Source organism: Aquarana catesbeiana, linkage group LG05 (assembly GCF_042186555.1).
Source record: "Aquarana catesbeiana isolate 2022-GZ linkage group LG05, ASM4218655v1, whole genome shotgun sequence".
NCBI lineage: Eukaryota > Metazoa > Chordata > Amphibia > Anura > Ranidae > Aquarana > Aquarana catesbeiana.
In genome coordinates this window covers 53,468,947-53,492,743 of record NC_133328.1, presented here as the reverse complement: position 1 = coordinate 53,492,743, position 23,797 = coordinate 53,468,947, and the positions used below count along the sequence as shown (strand labels likewise).

The window sequence follows — 23,797 nt, the reverse complement described above, 5'->3', positions numbered from 1 at the left end:
GCAATCCCAACCCTGCACTGCTCTCTTGCTTCTCGATAGGCCCTCAGACAGTCAGATGTCCCCGGTCATACGCCTTAGATTTATGGCCTAGCAGCCCAGGGCAATACGACACACGTCTACCCAGACAGCCATCCAGGTGGCACAGAAGCCAGATCACTTGACTCCACCCAAATAAATAGGCTCTCCCAGCAGGCCAAGGAACCCAAGAAAATCCCTGCCTATTGGCTGTGACACCCCATTCATTCCTAATCTGTCCTTGCATTGCCCTTCTCTCATCTAATGCCACCAGATAACCGGCCATCTAATGACAGAAGAAAGAAGTGCAGCAGTTCCAGAATTAGGGTGAAATCAATTGACCTCCTATCAAATTGTCAAGGCAACTATCACTTGGCAGATACATTTAATAGCCACCCTGCCTAAACATCAGGGTGCTACATAGATATACTTTAAAATAATCATAACTACTATGATGGCTCTTCAATTTACAAAAAGATTTACTCAATTCTCAAGATCTGTGAGCAAAAAAATGTAATTATTAGTGGAGGTATGTTAATGATGTCCTAGACAAAAAAAAAAACAAAACACATCCAAAGTTATATTTTTCATACTGGTAGACACAATTTTTGGAAAGGAGTGTTGGGTATTTAGTAGAAGACCTGGGGTATATGTCCTTGCTGTGAGGGTGTAGCATTGTTTCTGACTATGAGCTCTTCAAACCCAAAGAAGTAATTTTGTATTTTGAGTCCCTGCCTTTAACTGCCATGTTTAACTGCATGTTTTAAGCTTAGTTCATACTCTACCTGCATGTGCAGATGCCCCTTTCATTCAATATGTCACTGCCAAAGAGGTAACTCAACAGCCAGGGTACATTAGTGTGAAAAGAAGCCAGCAGTATCCAAAAGGAATGGTAAGTAATCAGATGACTAGAACCGGCTGAATTTTTAGTGGGTCTTGTTTGCTGGACTGCAGGATTAATATTTCTTTGCCATTAAGTGCATGGTATGTCATGGGTAACCTCAGAGAGCCCAGAGTCACTGAAAAGAGTGATGCCTTTTGCTGACAAATTTAGTAAAACTGGAGCTATCACTGATATGTCCTTTTTAATATGCACCCAAATCACATTGAAAAAACTCATACAGTTGACTGCGTGCTAGTAAATCACACCTCCCTGTTCCTAGCCAATTTCATGTATTTTTTTTTAGCCCTTAAAATCCAGAAAAACTCACCTGATCTCAGATATTGTTCAATGGTGATCAATGATACCTCCCTATACTTTCTGCTGCTCAGTTGGGAGTCCACTCTTGTTGTGATGTCACAAAGGAAGACTTTGGGATCCTGTGATGGACACTTGTGGCATCCGTTGGCCAGCACCCACATCACCAGGAAGCATGTCACCATTGGGCAGCACTCCAGAAAGCACGTCACCAGAAAGTGAGGTGAACATTGCAGGCCAGACCTGCAATGTTCTTGGACTGTCACATGACTAGAGGTTTAGCCAAGCAACCAGGCTTATTGGTAGACTTTTGAAATGAATAATTATAGATTATTCACAAGGGAAAGAGTGTATTTTTTTCTTGGAGATGAGCTTTAAAATGTATAACTAGCCTAACTAGTTTTTTGTCATCAATACAGAGAGTTTAAGGGAATACTACATTTTATGGTTTTCAGCAGAGCTCTTCTAATGAGGACACCTGTTCTCTGGATAACTGTCTAAGAGGAATTCTCCTCTATTTTGGACAGACATCTTCTCACTTCCTGTTAAAGGGGTAAATATCACCAATTGGTCAAGGAGATTAATAAAAAATCAAAGCAGTTTTGACCCTTCACTTCAATATCCAAAACTAAACAAAAAGGATTTAACTATAGATAACTAAAGTTACATACAGTAGTTTGTAAGGTTGAATATAGACACCAGCCCATCCAATTCAACCTGTGCTAGTGTGTGTGTTTATGTCAATGATAACACTGACATACATGGACCTGCGTGAGCTTCACTATTCCAAGAAAAATATTTGCCAACTCACCTTCTGTGGGGAGGCTGCTTGGCAGGTGTGACGTTGTTAGCTTTGCCGTTGTAGTAAAATGTCTGTAGGTCGTGCCATGAATTCCAGAAGTGGTGTGATGTGGGACTTGGGTAGTGGGAAATAAGTCTTCACATACTTTATCTTTTGACTAATGGAAGAAAAAAAATAAAATAAAAAAGAGCTGTCATTGCAAATAAATAAATAAATAAATAAATAAATTAGGAAACAAAAGTAAGTTAAGGTTAAATAGACCTCAGATTGATTTTATGTTTATGGAAATAACAAATGTGCTTTCATTCAAGATTGTAAAAATGTTTTGACATTTGAAGAGAAATGTCTGCCTTTGCAGCATCTTCTTTTTTGTATACATACAGTACTGAGCAAAAGTTTTAGACAGGTGTGAAATAAATGCTGTAAATTAAGAACGCTTTCAGAAATAGAAGTGTTAATAGTTTATTTTTTATCAATTAATCAATAAGAAGCTAATGAACAGAAGACCAATCCAAATCAACACATTAAGTTGGTGTGACCACCATTTGCCTTAAAAACAAAGTAATTTGGCTGGTTTTACACTTAAAAAGTCAACACAGCATGATAAAGTATGAGCCCATGAAATTTACAGACAATTGTAAAAATCACTGATTTTTACAAACTGTCCCTAAATTTACTGACGTTTGCCAACCCTTCTTCAAAACTGCATCAAGTCTTCTGGTTACAATTGCACACAGTTTTTGAAGGAACTTGGTAGGTAGGTTGTTCTAAACATCTTGGAGAACTAATCACAGAGCCTCAAATCCCTCTGTTTCTTTATGTAATCCCAGACAGGCTTGATGATGTTGAGATCAGGGCTTTGTGGGGGCTAAAGCATCACTTCCAGGACTCCTTGTTCTTCTTTACACTGAAGATAGCTAGCTCTTAATGATATTTGCTAAATGTTTGGGTTCGTTGTTCTGCTGCAGAATAAATTTGGGGCCAATCACATGCCTCCCTGATGGTATGGCATGATAAGTATCCGACTGTATTTCTCATCATTGAAGACACCATTGATCCTCACCAAATCTCTAACTCGATTTGCAGAAATGCATCCCCAAACTTGCAAAAAGCATCCACCATGCTTCATTGTTGCCTGCAGACATTCATTATCGTACCGCTCTCCAGCTCTTCAGCGGACAAACTGCCTCCTGCTACAGCCAAATATTTAAAATTTTGACTCATCAGTCCTTTTTTTCGGCACCCCAGTTCCAATGTTATTAGTGTAGTCTAAGTGTAGTCTTCTTTCCATGGTCAGGACTCAGGATAAATGATGTCCTTAATAATGACAAATACAGGCAGATACTTATCTATCATGCCATACCATCAGTGAGGTATGTGATTGGCCCCAAATCTATTCTGCAGCAGGACAACAACAACCACAAACATGTCATTAAAGAGGAGCTCCAGTCTCCCCCCCAAAAAAAAAATAAAATAAAAGTCAGCAGCTACAAATACTGTAGCTTCTGACTTTTAATATAAGGACACTTACCTGTCCAGGAATCCAGCGATGTCCACACTCTTCAATCAGGTTTGGGTGCAGGTGTCGGTATCTTAGGTAAGGGAAACTGGCAGAGAAGCCTTGTGGCTTCATAGCCTGTTTCCTACTGAGCATGTGCGAATCGCGGAGAATTAATGCTGTTTTGAAGGCAAAGGGTGGTCACACCAAATATTTGATTTGGATTTCTTTTCTGTTCATTTACTTTCCATTTTGTTAATTGATAAAAATACACTATTACCGCTTTTACTTCTGAACACATTCTCAATTGACAGCATTTTTTCACACCTGCTTAACCACTTGCCGCCCGCCATATAGCAATATGACGTCAGCAAAGTGGTTGAGATATCCTGACTGGACGTCATGTGATGTCATATGATTTCGCCAGGATATCAAGCCACTGCGCGACCCCGGGGGCGCGCATCGTGGCGATCGTTGTTGCGGTGTGTCAGTCTGTGGCACTCTATCAGTGCCCATCAGTGCCGTCTATCAGTGCCACCCATAAGTACCTGTCAGTGCAGCCTTTCAGTGCCCATCAGTGCCCATCAGTGCCACCTATGAGTGCCCATCAGTGCCACCTATCAATGCCCATCAGTGCCACTTATCAGTGCTGCCTATCAGTGTCCATCAGTGCCGCCTATCAGTGCCCATCTTCAGTGCCACCTCATCTGTGCCATCTCATTGGTGCCACCTCATCGGTGCCACCTTATCAGTGCCCATCAGTTCAGCTTATCAGTGTCCATTAATGAAGGAGAAAACTTACTTGTTTACAAAATTTTAAAACAAAAACAAAAAAAACTTTTTTTTTTTTCAAAAGTTTCGGTCTTTTTTTATTCGTTTATCAAAAAATAAAAACCGCAGAGGTGATCAAATACCACCAAAAGAAAGCTCTATTTATGGGAACAAAATGATAAAAATGTAGTTTGGGTACAGTGTAGTATGACCGTGCAATTGTCATTTAAAAAATGACAGCGCTGAAAGCTGGTTTGGGCAGGAAAGTGCGAAAGTGCCCAGTATTGAAGTGGTTAAATCCTTTGCACAGTACTGTATATTTTCATTTATTATTTTATTTAAAGGGACAGCACAACAATGTTTGACATAAAATAAAACATTCTTGCCTTTCCAGTAAAACAGTAAAACATATACAATGTCGCAGAAAACAAAAGCAATCTTTAACTTGGTGTTAAGAATAAATAATGTAAGTTATGTGTGTGAAATGTATGCTCAATGTCATTATGCGGCATTATGCGGGGTTAAAGAGTTACATTATCTCTCCCTGAACTCTGCTTCCATTATGAATCCATTAGTGGTGAAGAGTTTGAAGTATTCACTTTGAGCCTTCTGTACAGTGCAATGGGTCATACGTGAACGCTTTTAGTCTGGAAAAGGTACAAAAAAGTATACAGCAGGCTCAGAATACAAATGACGCTCTCCAGCATTCGCTAACAGCCATTTAGCAAAAACCATCTAATCGTTAATTAGCTCTCAGGCAGAACTCAGCCTTATTTTTATGGACGTCAAAACAAGAAATAATTAGATGTTCATCGATTTCAAGAAACAATGGATTGAATGCAAAGGTGTTCAAAGGGGCAAGTTGTTGAGGAATTACTTATTTTGGAAGCATGTGTCTTATAGATCTTTGTCTTTGTATACATTCTTGTTAAGGAGTCTGTTTTCATGAATATATTAGTAACACTTTTCATTGACTTTTATTTTTACAGCCAGAAATCCATCCAAGAATAACAAGATAAAAATGAAGATCCCATGCAATAAAATAGAATAACAAAATCAAGTTTGGCTGCAATATTCAGGTTCAATCCAGATATTTCTTTTGCAGTACATTTTTCTGCAGCTAGATATCCTCAGTCTGATGGCCAGCATCATTCAACTCACCTCCTCTGACCCAAGATCATCCTGGACCTGCCCCAGCCTGTGACTGGACAGTGAAAGGAGAAGTAGCACAGTAAGGAGCTCATCTCTCTGCCACTCTGCTCTCTCCTCCTTTTATTATGCCTCTTAAAGAGGCTAATACCAGGTCAAATTCAGGGACCTACACTACTTGTATTTAAAAAGAAAATACATTTAATGATATGTGTCTTTTATATCATGAAGCTCATCTTTGATAAAAAAAAAAAAATAGTTGTGGAAATGACTAAATATAATCAATTATTTTTATATGTCCTTATTTATATACAGTAAATACTAAAGCAGAATTCTTAGCAAACATGTATATACGTTTTTGCTTACTAAAGTACTATATTTTTAACTGTGTTGAGCCAGTATTGTGATTTACACTGCACAACACACACTTAATTCCTGGTGTAGACCCCTTTCACACTGGGGCTGCCCGTGCATTAGCGGTAAAGCGATGCTCGTTTCAGCGGCACTTTACTGCTGTTTAAACCGTGCTTTTTGGCTGCTAGCGGGGCACCCCAAAGATGCTGCTTATAAGACTTTTTCTTACGTCCCGCAAGCGCACCGCCCTAGTGTGAAAGCACTTGGGTTTTCACATTCGGGGGGCATGGGAGGCAGTATTCAGGTGCTTTACAGGTGCTATTTCTAGCGCTAAAACACCTGAAAACTGCCTCAGTATGAAATAGGTCTTAGTATTTCAGCGACCTTTATCACTTCTCTGCCTCTAGACTTCTATCTGAATGGGTCAGCATTTTCACCTCTGTCCAGCGAGCTGGGAGGTTACATATAGTTACATGGTTGGTAATGCTGAATAAAGACACTAGCCCTGTTCAACCTGTGTAGGTGTGCGTGTTCATAATCATTTCCCATATCTCTGTATACTGTGTTCTTTAAGATGCACATCCAATAGTTTTTTAGAACTATCAATACTTCCTGCTGACACTACCAATTGTGGAAATGAATTCCACATCCTTACTGCCCTGACAGTGAAACACCCCCTAGGCAGTTTAGGGTTAACTAATTCAGCCCTGGAAGACTTGGCTGCTCAATGACCGGGTCATTTTTTGCGATTCGGCACTGCGTCGCTTTAACTGACAATTGTGCGGTTGTGCGACGCTGGACCCAAACAAAATTGACGCCCTTTTTTCCCACAAATAGAGCTTTCTTTTGGTGGTATTTGATCGCCTCTGCGTTTTTTGTTTTTTTTTGCGCTATAAACAAAAGAAGAGCGACAATTTTCAAGAAAACACGCAATGGTGGTTATTTACTAAAGGCAAATCTACTTTGCACTACAAGTGCAAGCTACAAGTGCAAAGTGCACTTGAAATTGCACTGAAAGTGCACTTGGATGTGCAGTTACTGTAGATCCGAGGGGGACATGCAAGGAAAATAAAAAACAGCATTTTAGCTTGCACATGATTGGATGATAAAATCAGCAGAGCTTCCCCTCATTTCAGATCTACCCCTCAGAATTACAGTGAATGCACTTCCAAGTAGGGCTGGGGAAAAAATCGATTTAAATCTTGAATCGAGTTGAGAGGTCAAATCGATTCAAAATTTAAGCAAATCAATTTTTTTTTATTTTTTTTTCACCGCGCTGCGGGCAGGAGTTTTTAGGTGAGGCCTCGTCTTCGACCTAGTCCGCGGCTTCGGCCCAGCCCGCGAGACCGGACGCCATGGACTAGGCCGAAGCCGCGGCCTCGCCTAAAAACTCCTGCCCGCAGCTCCTCAGGATCGGCGTGTTGTTCACAAAAAAAAAACAACTCGATTCAAATCGTGAATCAATTTTTTTTTTTTTAGGAAAATCGCAGATTTTTTTTTTTTTTAAGAAAATCTCCCAGCCCTACTTCCAAGTGCACTTTCAGTGCAATTTCAAGTGCACTTTGCACTTGTAGTTTGCACTTGTAGCTCAAAGTGGATTTGCCTTTCATAAATAACCCCCAAAATCTTTTACTTTTTGTTATAATAATTATCCCACATTTTTTATCAAAAAAACAAATTTTTTCCTCAGTTTAGGCCGATATGTATTCTTCTACATATTTTTGGTAAAACAATCGCAATAAGCGTATATTGATTGGATTGTGCAAAAGTCATAGCGTCTACAAAATAGGGGATAGATTTAAGGCATTTTTTTTTTTTTACTTGTAATGGCAGCGATCTGTGATTTTTATCGGGACTGCGATATTGCGGTGGACATATCGGACACTTTTGACACATTTTTGGGACCATTGACAATTATACAGCGATCAGTGCTATAAACATGCACTGATTACTATATAAATGTCACTGGCAGAGAAGGGGTTAACACTAGGGGGCGATCAAGGGCTTAACAGTGTTCTAACTGTAGGGTGGATGGGACAGTCTAGGAGAGATGACAGATCGGTGTTTATAATCAGTATGAACACACGATTAGTCTCCTCTTCCCTGAGATAACCAGGATCTGTGTGTTTGCACACACAGATCCTGGTTCTCGCTCTGTCACGAGCGATCACGGGAGCCAGGCGGTCATCGCGCCCGCCGGGCACTCGCTTTGGCATACGCCACAGGCACGCGTGCCCCTAGTGGGCAAAAGGCGAAGTGACATAAGGTAACATTGCGTCGCCCAGCCGTGGCATTCTGCCGCAAAACTGCGGCGGCTGGTCGGCAAGAGGTTAAACCACTCCCTGATGCTAAATAGTTTATTCCCTATGCTAGAATTGCAATTGAGGTATTTTTATACCGCTATCATATCTTCCCTTAAACCTCTCTCTCCAGAGAAAATAAGTTTAGCACTTGTAGTCATTCCTCGTAACTGAGGTCCTTCAGTCCCTTTATTAACTTTGTTGCCCTTCTCTGAGCTCTCTCCAGTTCCTGCACCTTCCTCCTGAGAACTAGGGATGAGCTTGATGTTCGGGTCAAACATGAGTTTGACTCGAACATTGAGTGTTCGCCCATTCGCTGAATATCGAACATTATGGGGCGTTTGCTGCAAATTCGAGCACCCGCAAAACGCCTTATGATGATTGGCCAAAGCATGCACCTGGCCTGCATGCTTTGGCCAATCCCAGCGCCCTCTGCTAAGAGAGCCTTTGGCCAATTATGCCTATATATATTTACACTCTGCATCTAGTCAGTGTAGCCTAGAGATGTACATTCTACAGTGCATTCCGTGGTGTACTATTTCTAATCTACTTCAGGCGGTGTATTTGATATATATATATACAGACAGTCTAATATATATATATATATATATATATATATATATATATATATATATATACACACTCTGCAGCATCCAGTGTAGCGTATATCTACAGTGCAACCGTAGTGCAGTTGCTACTACTTTTCTGGTGGTGTACACATCACACAATACAGTGCAACCGTAGTGCACTTGCTACTACTTTTCTGGTGGTGTACACAGCACACAATACAGTGCAACCGTAGTGCAGTTGCTACTACTTTTCTGATGGTGTACATATTACACAATACAGTGCAACCGTAGTGCACTTGCTACTACTTTTCTGGTGGTGTACACAGCACACAATACAGTGCAACCGTAGTGCAGTTGCTACTACTTTTCTGGTGGTGTACATATTACATAATACAGCGCAACCGTAGTGCAGTTGCTACTACTTTTCTGGTGGTGTACACATTACACAATACAGTGCAACCGTAGTGCAGTTGCTACTACTTTTCTGATGGTGTACACATTACACAATACAGTGCAACCGTAGTGTAGTGGCTACTACTTTTCTGGTGGTGTGCACATTACACAATACAGTGCAACCGTAGTGTAGTGGCTACTACTTTTCTGGTGGTGTGCACATTACACAATACAGTGCAGCCATAGTGCAGTTGCTACTACTTTTCTGGTGGTGTACATATTACACAATACAGTGCAACCGTAGTGCAGTTGCTACTACTTTTCTGGTGGTGTACACAGCACACAATACAGTGCAGCCATATTGCAGTTGCTACTACTTTTCTGTTGGTGTACACAGCACACAATACAGTGCAACCATAGTGCAGATGCTACTACTTTTCTGGTGGTGTACACAGCACACAATACAGTGCAGCCATAGTGCAGTTGTTACTACTTTTCTAGTGGTGTACACAGCACACAATACAGTGCAGCCATAGTGCAGTTGTTACTACTTTGGTGGTGTACACAGCACACAATACAGTGCAGCCGTAGTGCAGTTGCCCCTACTTTTCTGGTGGTGTACACATTACACAATACAGTGCAGCCGTAGTGCAGTTGCTACTACTTTTCTGGTGGTGTACACATCACACAATACAGTGCAGCCATAGTGCAGTTGCTACTACTTTTCTGGTGGTGTACACAGCACACAATATAGTGCAACCGTAGTGCAGTTGCTACTACTTTTCTGGTGGTGTACACATCACATAATAAAGTGCAGCTGTAGTGCAGTTGCTACTACTTTTCAGATGGTGTACACATTACACAATACAGTGCAACCGTAGTGCAGTTGTTACTATTTTTCTGTTGGTGTACACATTACACAATACAGTGTAGTACAGTGCAGCTGCTACTACTTTTCTGGTGGTGTACACAGCACACAATACAGTGCAGCCATAGTGCAGATGCTACTACTTTTCTGGTGGTGTACACAGCACACAATACAGTGCAACCGCAGTGCAGCTGCTACTACTTTTCTGGTGGTGTACACAGCACACAATACAGTGCAACCGTAGTGCAGTTGTTACTACTTTTCTGGTGGTGTACACAGCACACAATACAGTGTAGCCATAGTGCAGTTGCTACTACTTTTCTGGTGGTGTACACATCACACAATACAGTGCAATTGTAGTGCAGTTGCTACTACTTTTCTGGTGGTGTACACAATACAGTGCAGCCATAGTGCAGTTGCTACTACTTTTCTGGTGGTGTACATATTACACAATACAGCGCAACCATAGTGCAGTTGCTACTACTTTTCTGGTGGCGTACACATTACACAATACAGTGCAGCCATAGTGCAGTTGCTACTACTTTTCTGGTGGTGTACACAGCGCACAATACAGTGTAACCATAGTGCAGTTGCTACTACTTTTCTGGTGGTATACACAGCACACAATACAGTGCAGCCGTAGTGCAGTTGCCCCTACTTTTCTGGTGGTGTACACATCACACAATACAGTGCAACCGTAGTGCAGTTGCTACTACTTTTCTGGTGGTGTACACATCACACAATACAGTGCAGCCGTAGTGCAGTTGCTACTACTTTTCTGGTGGTGTACACAGCACACAAAACAGTGCAACCATAGTGCAGTTGCTACTACTTTTCTGGTGGTGTACACATTACACAAAACAGTGCAACCATAGTGTAGTGGCTACTACTTTTCTGGTGGTGTACAAAATACACAATACAGTGCAGCCATAGTGCAGTTGCTACTACTTTTCTGGTGGTGTACATATTACACAATACAGTGTAACCATAGTGCAGTTACTACTACTTTTCTGGTGGAGTACATATTACACAATACAGTGCAGCCATAGTGCAGTTGCTACTACTTTTCTGGTGGTGTACACAGCGCACAATACAGTGCAACTGTAGTGCAGTTGCTACTACTTTTCTGGTGGTGTACACAGCACACAATACAGTGCAGCCGTAGTGCAGTTGCCCCTACTTTTCTGGTGGTGTACACATTACACAATACAGTGCAGCCGTAGTGCAGTTGCTACTACTTTTCTGGTGGTGTACACATCACACAATACAGTGCAGCCATAGTGCAGTTGCTACTACTTTTCTGGTGGTGTACACAGCACACAATATAGTGCAACCGTAGTGCAGTTGCTACTACTTTTCTGGTGGTGTACACATCACATAATAAAGTGCAGCTGTAGTGCAGTTGCTACTACTTTTCAGATGGTGTACACATTACACAATACAGTGCAACCGTAGTGCAGTTGTTACTATTTTTCTGTTGGTGTACACATTACACAATACAGTGTAGCCATAGTGCAGTTGCTACTACTTTTCTGGTGGTGTACACATCACACAATACGGTGCAGCCATAGTGCAGTTGCTACTACTTTTCTGGTGGTGTACACAGCACACAATACAGTGCAATTGTCGTGCAGTTGCTACTACTTTTCTGGTGATGTACACAGCACACAAAACAGTGCAACCGTAGTGCAGTTGCTACTACTTTTCTGGTGGTGTACACAGCACACAATACAGTGCAACCGTAGTGCAGTTGCTACTACTTTTCTGGTGGTGTACAAATTACACAATACAGTGTAACCGTAGTACAGTTGCTACTACTTTTCTGGTGGTGTACACATTACACAATACAGTGCAGTGTGGTGTTACCAAACAATATATACATCATGTCCATAAGGCCACCAAGGAGAGGCAGACGCTTACAGGCCACTAAAAGAGGGCAAGCAGGCTCTGTGTCTACAGTCAACAGTGCTGGTCGCAGACTTGGTGCATCCTCTGCAGGTGGCCATGGGGCACGCTTGTCCTTTTTTTCTGCTGCTGGCCATGTTATTGAGCCAGAACATGCAGAAGAGTTGGTGGAGTGAATAACAAAGCCGTCCTTATCCTCCTCATCCTCTGTCACCCAGGCTCAGAGTAGTTTGCCTTCCATAGCAGCTGCCAAAGTGGCCTATTCCACCGGCTCTTTGCCCACAGTCACACCTTCCCTAGCCCCACCATCATGCACGAAGGAGTCCCCTGAACTATTTGACCACGGTGTCCGGTACATGCTGATGGAAGATGCGCAGCGATTGGAAGGCTCCGATGTTGGTTCCCAGGTTGAGGAAAGGAGTAAAGTGAGCCTAGAGAGAGGGGGTGCCCAAGAAGGACTAGAAACTGGCAGTCATGTTCCCCCAGCCACAGCATGCTGCCAAGTTTGCTCCAATGACGAGGAGGGAGGGGATGATGAGGTCACTGACTCTACTTGGGTGCCTGATAGAAGAGAGGAGGAGGCACAACACCAACGAGGCAGGATGTCCTCTAGGAGGCAGCTTAAGGGCAGACACACTACTGCATCACACTGCAGAGCTCCACAGGTGCAGGGCGCTGCTGACTCCCCGTTGATTTTGAAAAGTTCCTTGGTGTGGGCACGTGTGCAGCAGATCGAACCGCTGCTGTTTGCAACCTATGTCTGAAGCAGATCAAGCATGGCCAGAACAGCAGCCACTTGGGCACCACATGCTTGAGCAGACATATGGCGACCTCCCATGCAGTCTGTTGGCAACAGCACTTGAAAGACCCACAACAAAGAAAAAGGCGAACTTCTCCTTGCTCCTCATCTGGGATCTCCAACCCCACTATACCTCCAGTCCTCTCAAAAACTTGCACTGAGAGGAATGAAGGTATAGCAATAGGTGTCCCAAGTACTTGCAGCCAATCTGCTATCAGTACACCTCCATCTGATTTTAGCAGGCAAATTTCCATACCCCAGTTACTAAACTGGAAAAAGAAATTCGGTCCCAGCCATCCACATGCTCAGCGTCTGAATGCTAGCTTGGCCAAATTGCTAGCACTGCAACTGCTGCATTTTCAGCTGGTAGACTCTGCCCTCTTCTGTGAATTTGTGGAATGTGTTGTACCTCAGTGTCAGGTTCCAAAACGCCATTTCTTTTCACGGAAGGCCATTCTGGCTCTCTACCGGCATGTGGAAGGCAATGGTTTGGCCTCGTTGGACAGGGCAGTCAGCAGTAAGGTGCATATTACCGCTGACTCATGGTCCAGCAGGCATGGGCAGGAACGTTACCTTTCCTTTATGGCACACTGGGTAACTCTGCTGGCAGCTGGGAAGGATGCAGGACAGGGTTCAGTATTGTTGGAGCTTGTTCCACCACCAGGCCTCCAAAATGCTAATGGTTATTCTGCCACAGTTCTCTCCTCCACCCCCTCCTCTTCTTCTTCCTCTATGGCCTCTTCTTTTGATTTCTCCTCTGAACCAGCGGTGCTCTGTAAGCAGTCAAGGGCCTACGCAAGTACTCAGGCAAAAAGATGCCATGCAGTGCTTGAGTTAGCCTGCTTAGGGGACAGGAGCCACGCTGGGGCAGAGATTCTGTCAGCTCTGCAGGGGCAGGCTCAGAGGTGGTTGACGCCATGCCAGCTTCAGCCAGGAATGGTTGTATGCGACAATGGCACCAACCTTCTCTCCGCCCTCCGACAGGGACACTTGACCCATGTCCCATGATGGCACACGTCCTGAATTTGGTGGTGCAGCGGTTCTTGAGCAGGTACCCAGGCTTACAGAATCTCCTGAGGCAAGCCAGAAAAGTCTGTTGTCATTTCCGCCAGTCATACAATGCCAGTACTCGGCTGGCTGACATTCAAAGGGAATGCAACCTGCCCACCAACCTCCTCATTTGTGATATGTCCACCAGCTGGAACTCAATGTTTGCACTGCTGCAGCAGCTGCACTCGCAGCAGAGGGCCAGCAATGAGTACCTGTGTGAGTATGGCACCAGAACAGGGTCAGGGGGGCTTGGCTTTTTTCTCCACGCCAGTGGTTACTGATCAAGGATGCATGCACTGTCCTGTCACCATTTGAGGAGGCCACAAGGATGGTGAGCAGCAACAATGCATGCATCATTGATACTGTCCCTCTTGTCTTCCTGTTGGAGCACACGCTTCGTGGAATAATGGACAGGGCACTTGAGGCAGAACATCGGGAGGAAGAGGAGGACTTCCTTACCTCTCAAGGCCCCATTTATCCAGATAGCATTCCTGTGGGCCTGCCAAACACACAGGAAGAAGAGGAGGAGGATTGTGTCAGCATGGATGTAGAGGATAACACTCAGCAGTATTCTTCAAGGGATGGTTTTCAGTCCCCAAAAACCCAAGGAATTGTACGTGGTTGGGGGGAGGTAGTTCCTGACAACGTCATCCTCAGTGACCCAGAGGACTCACAATCGAATGCGTCTGCAAACTTACGCTGCATGGCCTCCCTGATTCTGCAAAGCCTGCGAAAGGACCCTAGGATTGATTTGTGGTATCAAGGAGAGGGATCATTACTGGCTGGCAAGCCTTCTTGATCCACGTTACAAGGGTAAGGTTGCAGAATTCATCCTGCCTTCGAAGAGGGAGCAGAGGATGAAACATCTTCAGGAGGCCATGAAGAAAGGTTTGTGCAATGCATTTCCAGACCCTGGGATGTTACAATTTCCTGGTGCTGGACAACGTGTTGCTGAGGCTTCGGTCAGTCAGAGAAAAAGCGGTGGAGAAGGTGCCTGATGCCTTTAGACAAATTTTTAGTCCTCGGCGCCAAGGTCTGATCGGTTCAAGCAACCATCGCCAGCGTCTGCATTACATCGTGCAGGAATATCTTGGGGCAAGAGCAGACTTGGAGACCTTTCCAACAGACCATCCACTGGGTTACTGGGTCTTGAGGATGGACCACTGGCCGGAACTTGCTCAATATGCAATTGAGCTACTGGCCTGTCCTGCATCCAGCATTATTTCTGAATGCACATTCAGTACTGCTGGAGGGTTTGTAACGGATCATAGAGTGCGCCTGTCCACAGACTCCGTTGATAGGCTCACATTCATAAAAATGAATCAGTCTTGGATCAGCAGCAGCTATCAAGCACCTGATGCTGATGTAACTGATTGATTTTACTACAGATGTGGGATCCCTTGAAGACTGCCTATGCTGAGTGACTATCCTATTCCTCCTCAACCTTGATAATGCTAGCTTCCAACAATATTTTTGGTTTAGGGCACCACCATCACTGCCTAAGGCCCAATTTTTCTGCCCCTGTTTAACAGGGGCATGTAATTACAATTTTTGATCAAATATTTCACAGCAGGGCCAGTTCCTGCACATAACAAGAGTATCTGTGAGGGGTTACAGTGTTGTTGCACCACCACCACTACTACCTAAGGCCCATTTTTTCTGTCCCTGTTTAACAGGGGCATGTAATTACAATTCTTGATATAATATTTTCACAGCAGGGCCCGTTCCTGTGCCCACCAAGAGTAACTGTGAGGGCTTACAGTGTTCTGGCACCTCCAACACCTAAGGCCCAATTTTCTGCAGAGCATTTAGGGCAGACCGTATAGTATATATACTTCTGTTCAGAGTATATAGTGCCTGGCCCCCCCCCACGCCATTTTTTTTTAAAATTTGGGTGCAGGGTTCTCCTTAATATCCATACTAGACCCAAAGATCCTTGTAATAAGCTGGGGGTACCCATGCCATTTTTCTCAATGATCCGACAATACATTACAGCGGCAAGCAGTTCTAAATTACTTTTTTTCCTTTAGAAATGTCATTTTGCTGTGGTATTGTTCTAAACATGGGAAAACTGCGCCAATGTACAGGCATACTATAGACACCCCCCAGGAAGATATTTAAAGGAATATTTCATTTTTATTGTTTCACTTTAAGCATTCTTAAAATCACTGCTTCCAAAAAAACGGCCGTTTTTAAAACTTTTTTTGCATTGATACATGTCCACTTTTTAGGGCAAAAACTTGCATACAAGCCTTTAAAATCAGCACTTTAGATTTTTCACGTTCGTGTCCCATAGACTTTAACGGTGTTCGCATGTTCTAACAAACTTTTTTGCATGTTCGGATGTTCTGGTGTGAACCGAACCGGGGGTTGTTCGGCTTATCCCTACTGAGGACAGGTGCCCAGAACTAGATGGAATACTCCAGATGTAGCTGAAGTTGAAGCTGAGTTTTATAAAGTGGCAGGATTATTGATTTCTCTGGAGTAAATCCCCTTTTTAATGCATGCTAATATTCTGCTACTGTAGCTTTGCTTGCTGCAGCTTGGCATTGTATGCCATTGCTGAGTCTGTGATCTACTATGACCCCCAGATCCTTCCCCATCCTGGATTCCTGTAGAGGTTTTTCCCCTAACGAATAACTTCCATTATCATTTTTAGCCCCCAAGTGCATCTAGGAAATAGTGCAGCTGAGACAGGAAGAAGCAGAGATCCTCCTGGCGCAGTGTTGTAGAAGTGTATAAATCACAAGAGTGGACAGGCAGAATTACAAATCGTTTCTCAGATGAAACAGCTAATCAGCAGCGTACCAAGGGCAAGGTGGCATCCTAGGTGCCACCACTGACAGAAAGCATCTTAGGCATTGTCAGGCGGTGGGTTGATGCTCTCCTCCAATGTGCTTGTCTGCACAGTTCCCATGTTAACATCACTCAGTAGAGCTGGAGCCAATGGGATAAGATTTGGAGCTTTTTACTTGTCAGGTATATAGTTTTATTCCCAAAACAATGCAGGGAGGCACCAAACCACTGACCACCAATTTAAAAAGGGGCAGTACACTGATTGCAAATTCAACAGGGGCACCACAATGACCACAAGCGTAATGAGGAGTACTAAACTGACCACCAGTATATAAAGGGGCACTACACTGACAACCAATAGGGCTGAGGAAGGGCTACACTGAACCTTAAAGCGTTTGTTACCCTAACATTCCATATTCCTGATATGTTCCTGTTGTACCATGCACTTGTATGAGAAAGTATCCTGTTCTCTTTGTAATGCTTCCTTTGTGTGAAATCCCTGGTGTTCCTGCCAGTCCCTCTGCTTTCCTATTAAAAACTGACTGACCACACTAAGCAGGAGGACACACAATGGTCAGTTCTCTAGCTATGCTGGGAACTCGGTGTGCTCTCCTCCAATGACCAGACTTCTCCTGACACGCCCCCCGTTGCACAGCCATTCACTGGGAATCTCAGCGTGCTGCTGTTTTCCCACCCCCAGCTCTTATGCAGCTGAGAACAGAGGGAATGTGATCACTTAAAAAAAAAAGGGAAAAAGGGTATTTATAAAGTATTTTTGATATCTATACAAAAATGTGATGCCTTTCATACCACTTTAAACTGATTGGGTTGTTTTACAAGGTGATCATTTACAATCACTTTATTTTAATGAACGGAGGAAGGACTATACTGACCACCAATGTTATAGGGGAGGACTACACCTACCATCAATGTAATGGACGGAACTACACTGACTGCCATTGTAATGGAGGAGGAAAGCAGCACTGACCACCAGTTTAATGGGGGAACGTTCACACTGTCCCCCAATGTAAGGGATGTGATGGACTACACTGAACACTAATGTAATGGAGGGGCTACGCTGACACCAATGTAAAGCAGAAAGAAGGCACTCCACTGACCACCATATAATTGAGGGGGGCTACACTGACAACCAATGTAATGGTGGAAGAGGGGAAACACAGACCACCACTGTAAAGAGTGGGGGCTACACTGAACACAAATGGGAGGGAGAAGGACTACACTGACTTACAATCTAACAGAAACGGGGACTACATTGACCATCAATGTAATGAAGGAGGGCGGGGAGGGGACTACACTGATAACAAATGTAGAGGAGGGAGGGGGAAAAACAAGACAATTTTCTGGTTTACATTACCTCATCTGGGCATCCATTTTCTACCCAATCTTGCCGGTGACGATCAAACCCACTTGAACATCTGTAAAAAAAAAAAAGAAAATGTAGGATGTAAAGCAGATACCGTATATGCTTAAATAAATAAAGACATTGTTCCTGATTCATCAGTCTACAATAGCACTTATGGCATGCCAAAGGTTGACACATATTTTAGTGTTCTTTCACGCAGGTGTCATCAGTTTAGTCACATTTTTTGCTAAGAAAAAAATTATGAATACGAATTCAGGTTACTTCAGTTTATATCAGTGAAAGAGACAAAAACGTTCCCCTGTGGTGGGATTTTTAAGGCACTACCATGAATGATACAATATAAATATAAAAATAATTTTTATTACAAAGATCCAAAAGAGCGACAAAAAATTAACAAAATGTACAAATCAAATACAGACAATATGTACAATAGGATACATCAAAAGCAACAACATGTAGTTTAGGATACAACTGCATAACAATGGAAAGAAAGCCAAAAATTGGAATGTAATGCGTCTCACTCAACCGACGCGTTTCGGAGAATCCTTTATCAGGGTTCACCAAGTGAGAGTTACCATTTCCAAAATACAAGTGCTATAGAGGTATCCAAGGCTTAAATCAACTTCACAACGGTCTCCCAGGCCATGCGCATATAAAGATAGCCAGGTTGCTGGCCATATGAAGTAGTATCATAGATAACCGGTGCATAAGATGAAATCCCAATTAGTGCTGAAAAACGCAGCGCCTGAAGATTTGGCATGGCGTTTGTGCGCGGGCTAGGGTCCAAAAGTCTCCGGACCTGTGAGCTAGATCCAGTAGTAAGACCTACAAATTGTCATGATCGGAGGAGGATGTTTCATTGTTGCTGTGTCTTTGGGCTGACCAAGTCTTTTTACTATCTGCACCTTTATGGTTGCCAGCCCGGACTCTGAGCCCTCCTCCTCTCCCCTACATGACAATTTGTAAAGGCAAAAAACTTTTGCCTTTACAACCTCTTTAACCACTTGCCTACCAGGCACTTACACCCCCTTCCTGCCCAAGCCATTTTTCAGCTTTCAGCGCTGTCACACTTTGAATGACAATTGCGCAGTCATGGTACACTGTACCCAAACAAATTTTTTATCATTTTCTTCACAGAAATAGAGCTTTCTTTTGGTGGTAATTAATCACTGCTGGGTTTTTTATTTTTTACAAAAAAAAGACCAAAACTGTAAAAAAAAATAAATAATTTTTTACTTTTTTTTCTGTCAGTAAATTTTGTAACCAAGTAATTTTTCACCTTCACTGATGTGCGCTGATGAGGCGGCACTGATGAGCACTGATAGGCTGAACTGGTGGGCATTGATGAGGTGGCACTTATGGGCACTGATTAGATGGCAGTGATGAGGAGGCACTAATATGCCGCACTTATGGGCACTGATAGGTGGCACTGATATGTGGCCCTGATGAGCACTGATAGGTGGCACTGATGGGCACTGTTAGGTGGCACTGGTGGGCACTAATAGGTGGCACTGGTGGGCACTGATATGCGGCACAGGTGGGCACTGATAGGCGGCACAGATAGGCGGTACTGATGGGCAGTGATGGGTGGCACTGATGGGCGACACTGATGGGCATTGATTGACAGCAATGATGGGCATTGATGGGCAGCACTGATAGGTGGCACTGATTGCCAGCACTGACTGGCATCGTTAATGGGTACTGATTGGTGGCACTTGTGGGCAGTGGTGGGCACTGATTGATGACATTGCACTATTGTAATCAGGGCACTGATGATCAGTGCCCTGATTACATTCTTACATGTCTCCCTGTGAGGAGATGCCGCTGATCGACTCTCCTCTCCTCACACTCTGTTAGTGTGAGGCGAGCTGATTTACATGTGACCAGCTGTGATTGGACACAGCCGATCACATGGTTAAAGAGCCGCAGACGCGACTCTTTACAGAGATCAGGGTCGCGCTGTGTCCTAGTAAGATGGTGCGGCAGCAATCGCCGCGATGCGCGCCCCCCTGGCCGTGCTAGAGCGCCCGTTCTGGGACGACATCATACAACGGGGTCCCAGAATGAGAGCTGCACCGTCCCGCCGTCATTTGATGGTGGGTGGGCAGCAAGCAGTTAATATAACTCGTCTGGCAGCCACCAATACTAATAAGTGTGGCACTGCAGCCTAATGCTCTGCCTACCCTCCTCGATATGTAACTTCCTCCCAGGATCTGTGTCAATAGCGGAGAGAAGAGGGGAGGGAAGCCCCCAGGTATGGCATAATTTCAATAACATAATTTAATTTCTTTAACCACTTCCCTACCCAGCCATAGTCATATGACATCCACAGATGGGATCTCCCATCCTGGGTGGACGTCATATGACGTCCTGGGATTCCTGGCCGTCTAGGGGGCGCGCACGCGCCGCCGGGAGCGCGTGCGCCCGCCGCGTTGCTCGGGACCCGGTGCGTGTGCCCCGCGGCCGCGATGTCTGCCGGGCACCCGCGATTGCCCGCTAACCGGGCCGGACCGTGGATCTATGTGTGTGTAAACACACAGATCCACAGCCTGTCAGCTCTGAGGAGAGCGATCTGTGTTCCCAGAACGGAGGAACACTGATCGGTCTCCTCCCCTTGAGCGTCCCCTCCCCCTTCAGTTAGAATCATTCCCTAGGAAACATATTAACCCCTCCCCGCCCCCTAGTGGTTAACCCCTTCACTGCCTGTCACATTTACACAGTAATCAATGCAATTTTATAGCATTGATCGCTGTATAAATGTGAATGGTCCCAAAAATGTGTCAAAAGTGTCCGATGTGTCCGCCATAATGTCGCAGTCATGAAAAAAAATCGCGATCGCCGCTAAAAAAATAAATAAATATATATTTTTTTAAAATGCCATAAAGCTATCCCGTATTTTGTAGACACTATAACTTTTGCGCAAACCAATCAATATACGCTTATTGCGATTTTTTTTACCAAAAATATGTAGAAGAATACGTATCGGCCGAAACTGAGGAAAAAATTTGTTTTTTAAAAAAAAAATTGGGATATTTATTATAGCAAAAAGTAAAAAATATTGTGTTTTTTTCAAAATTGTCGCTCTTCTTTTGTTTATAGCGCAAAAAATAAAAACCGCAGAGGCGATCAAATACCACCAAAAGAAAGCTCTATTTGTGGGGAAAAAAGGACGTCAATTTTTTTTGGGTACAACGTCGCATGACCGCGCAATTGACGTTCAAAGTGCGACAGTGCTGAAAACTAAAAATTGGCCTGGGAAGGAATGGGGTGAAATTGCCCGGTATTGAACCAGTTAAATATCCTTATCCTTGAGTGAGCATATTGAATTGCATCACATACAATTACAACTTTTAATTGTATATGATTGCAACAATATTTTGGACCTGCTCACCTCAAATGTGCTATCACAATATGTCACTGGATTAGTAAGATTACTCCTATCTAAGATATTTGGACTTGTAATTGCTGCCACTGATTATCTCACTTATTTGTATATTGACTAGGGACTTCCTAATCATTATACAAATAAGTAAAATAATCCAATGATTACAATCAGTGGCAGCAAACACAAGTTGAAATGTTTTACAAAATAGGAGTAATCTTACTAACCCAGTGACATAAGGCTGCACTGATGGGCACTGATAATGCTGCACTGATGGGCACTGGTGAGGTGGCACTGATGGCCACTGATGCAGCTGCACTGATAAGGAAGCACTGATATGCTGCACTGATCGGCACTGATATGCTGCACTGATGGATACTAATAGGCTGCACTGATGAATACTAATAGGCTGCACTGATGGCCACTTATGAGGCGGCACTGATGGCCACTGATGAGACTGCACTGATAAGCTGCACTGATGAGGCTGCACTGATATGCTGCACTGATGGGCACTAATAGGCTACACCGATGGGCACTAATAGGATGCACTGATAGCCACTGATGAGGCTGCACTAATAAGCTGTACTGATGGGGCTGCACTGATAAGGCAGCACTGATATGCTGCACTGAAAGGCTGTACTTATGGCCAGTGCCACTGAGGAGGCGGCTCTGATGAGGCTGCACCGATAAGAGGAAGATGTGTGCTTTAAAGATGACGGGACGGGTCTTAAACTGGAAGGGGTGTGGCCTTGACAGGAAGGGGTAGGTCATATTTAAATTAGGGGGTGCACAAGTTTAGTCAGGCCTAGGGCAGCACAAAACCTAAATACACCACTGGCTTTGCAGGGACAGATGCAGCATCGATCCACCTAGGTAAGTATGATTTAAAAAAAAACTAAGCAAATCCCATACTTCTCTTTTAAGGTTGGTTCTGATGGAAAGTTGTCAGATCACACAGTGCATCACAGTTTGTTGTGTATGGAGATGCGTAGTTACAGACCGCTCAGGGTGCCCATGCTGATCCGTGTCCACAGTCAAAAGGGCCTACAATGGGCAAGTGAGATTCAGAACTGGACCACAGAGCAATGGAAAAAAGTGGTCTGATAAATCATGTTTTTTCTTTTACATCATGTGATTGGTCGGGTGTGGGTGTGTCGCTTACCTGGGGAAGAGATAGCACCAAGCAGTGTAAATCTGTGGACGAAAACTAAATTAAAAGTACAGCATATTTTCGTCCACTGACGAAAACTATGACGAAGATCAAATCTGTTTTCGTTAAGGAACGAAAACGTGACGAAAACGGCAAGGAGGGACGTTTACCCTCATGGACTACTGCATTTATCTTATATTTGTTTTTACCAACAGGGGGGTAGGGATTGGGCGATCCGCCCCGGGTGCCTCACATTGGGGGGGTGTCAGGCTGGCCGCCCGTCTCTCCTGGCCCTGGGACAACACTGCCAGCATAGTCTAAAGTTAGGAAAAAATCACTGCCAGCCCCTTCTCCTACGTGGGAGTACACCACTCCAAATTAATCACTTCTCCTGAGAACAGCTGTCTCCGCAATTAGGCGGGGTGCTGGCTCTGTTTGCAACAGAGATAATGGAAAAATAGAACATTGGATAGCCGCACTCAAAAAAAATTCACCTCTATTTTAAAAAGATTGAATATCAAAGCATCACAGGTCGATACAGACTAACTGGACAGCTGCTGACGCATTTCACATTTCACACCGAATATGGTGCTTAGTCATAGCCCCTTCTCCTACACCGCTCCTCCTCCTGTGTCAATCTCATTGTATAATGAAGCTTGTAAATACCGAAATTACTCCGTTCTTGTCGGCTGCTCTCCTCCTCCTGCTCGCTCTCCTCCTCCGAGTGTTGATTTAGATTGGAGGAGGAGAACGGTCACATGACCATTCATGAAATGTCAGAGGAGAGCAGTCATGTGACCGGGTTAGTGAAAGAACAAAGCTATTAAGGTATTTAGAGACTTTGATTTATGAGAGTGACACAGGAGGAGCTGTGTTGTGCATTGTGCAGAGAGTGGGGGGCTGTGTATTGTGCAGAGGGTGGAGGGCTGTGTAGTGTGGGGGGCTGTGTATTGTGCAGAGGGTGGGGGGCTGTGTATTGTAAAGAGGGTGGGGGGCTGTGTATTGTGCAGGGGGTGGGGGCTGTGTATTGTGAAGAGGGTGGGGGGCTGTGTATTGTGCGGAGGGTGGGGGCTGTGTATTGTGAAGAGGGTGGGGGGCTGTGTATTGTGGGGGGCTGTGTATTGTGCAGAGGGTGGGGAGCTGTGTAGTGTGGGGGGCTGTGTATTGTGCAGAGGGTGGGGGGCTGTGTATTGTGAAGAGGGTGGGGGGGCTGTGTATTGTGCAGAGGGTGGGGGCTGTGTATTGTGAAGGGGGGTGTGTATTGTGGGGGGCTGTGTATTGTGCAGAGGGTGGGGAGCTGTGTATTGTGCAGAGGGTGGGGAGCTGTGAATTGTGCGGAGGGTGGGGGCTGTGTATTGTGAAGAGGGTGGGGGGCTGTGTATTGTGCAGAGGGTGGGGGCTGTGTATTGTGAAG

At 44.2% G+C, this 23,797-nt stretch overlaps 1 protein-coding gene across 1 annotated transcript in view; it reads right to left on the bottom strand.

Annotated features, from left to right (window-relative positions):
- The window catches only part of PLXDC2 (plexin domain containing 2), an 803,122-nt gene that overhangs the window by 58,176 nt on the left and 721,149 nt on the right, over positions 1 to 23,797 (bottom strand). The window contains exons 10-11 of the mRNA XM_073629749.1: positions 17,843 to 17,903; positions 2,025 to 2,172 (exon numbers count right to left, since the gene is read on the bottom strand). Coding sequence (XP_073485850.1) covers positions 2,025 to 2,172; positions 17,843 to 17,903 — 209 coding nt within the window. The remainder of the gene's footprint in view (positions 1 to 2,024; positions 2,173 to 17,842; positions 17,904 to 23,797) is intronic.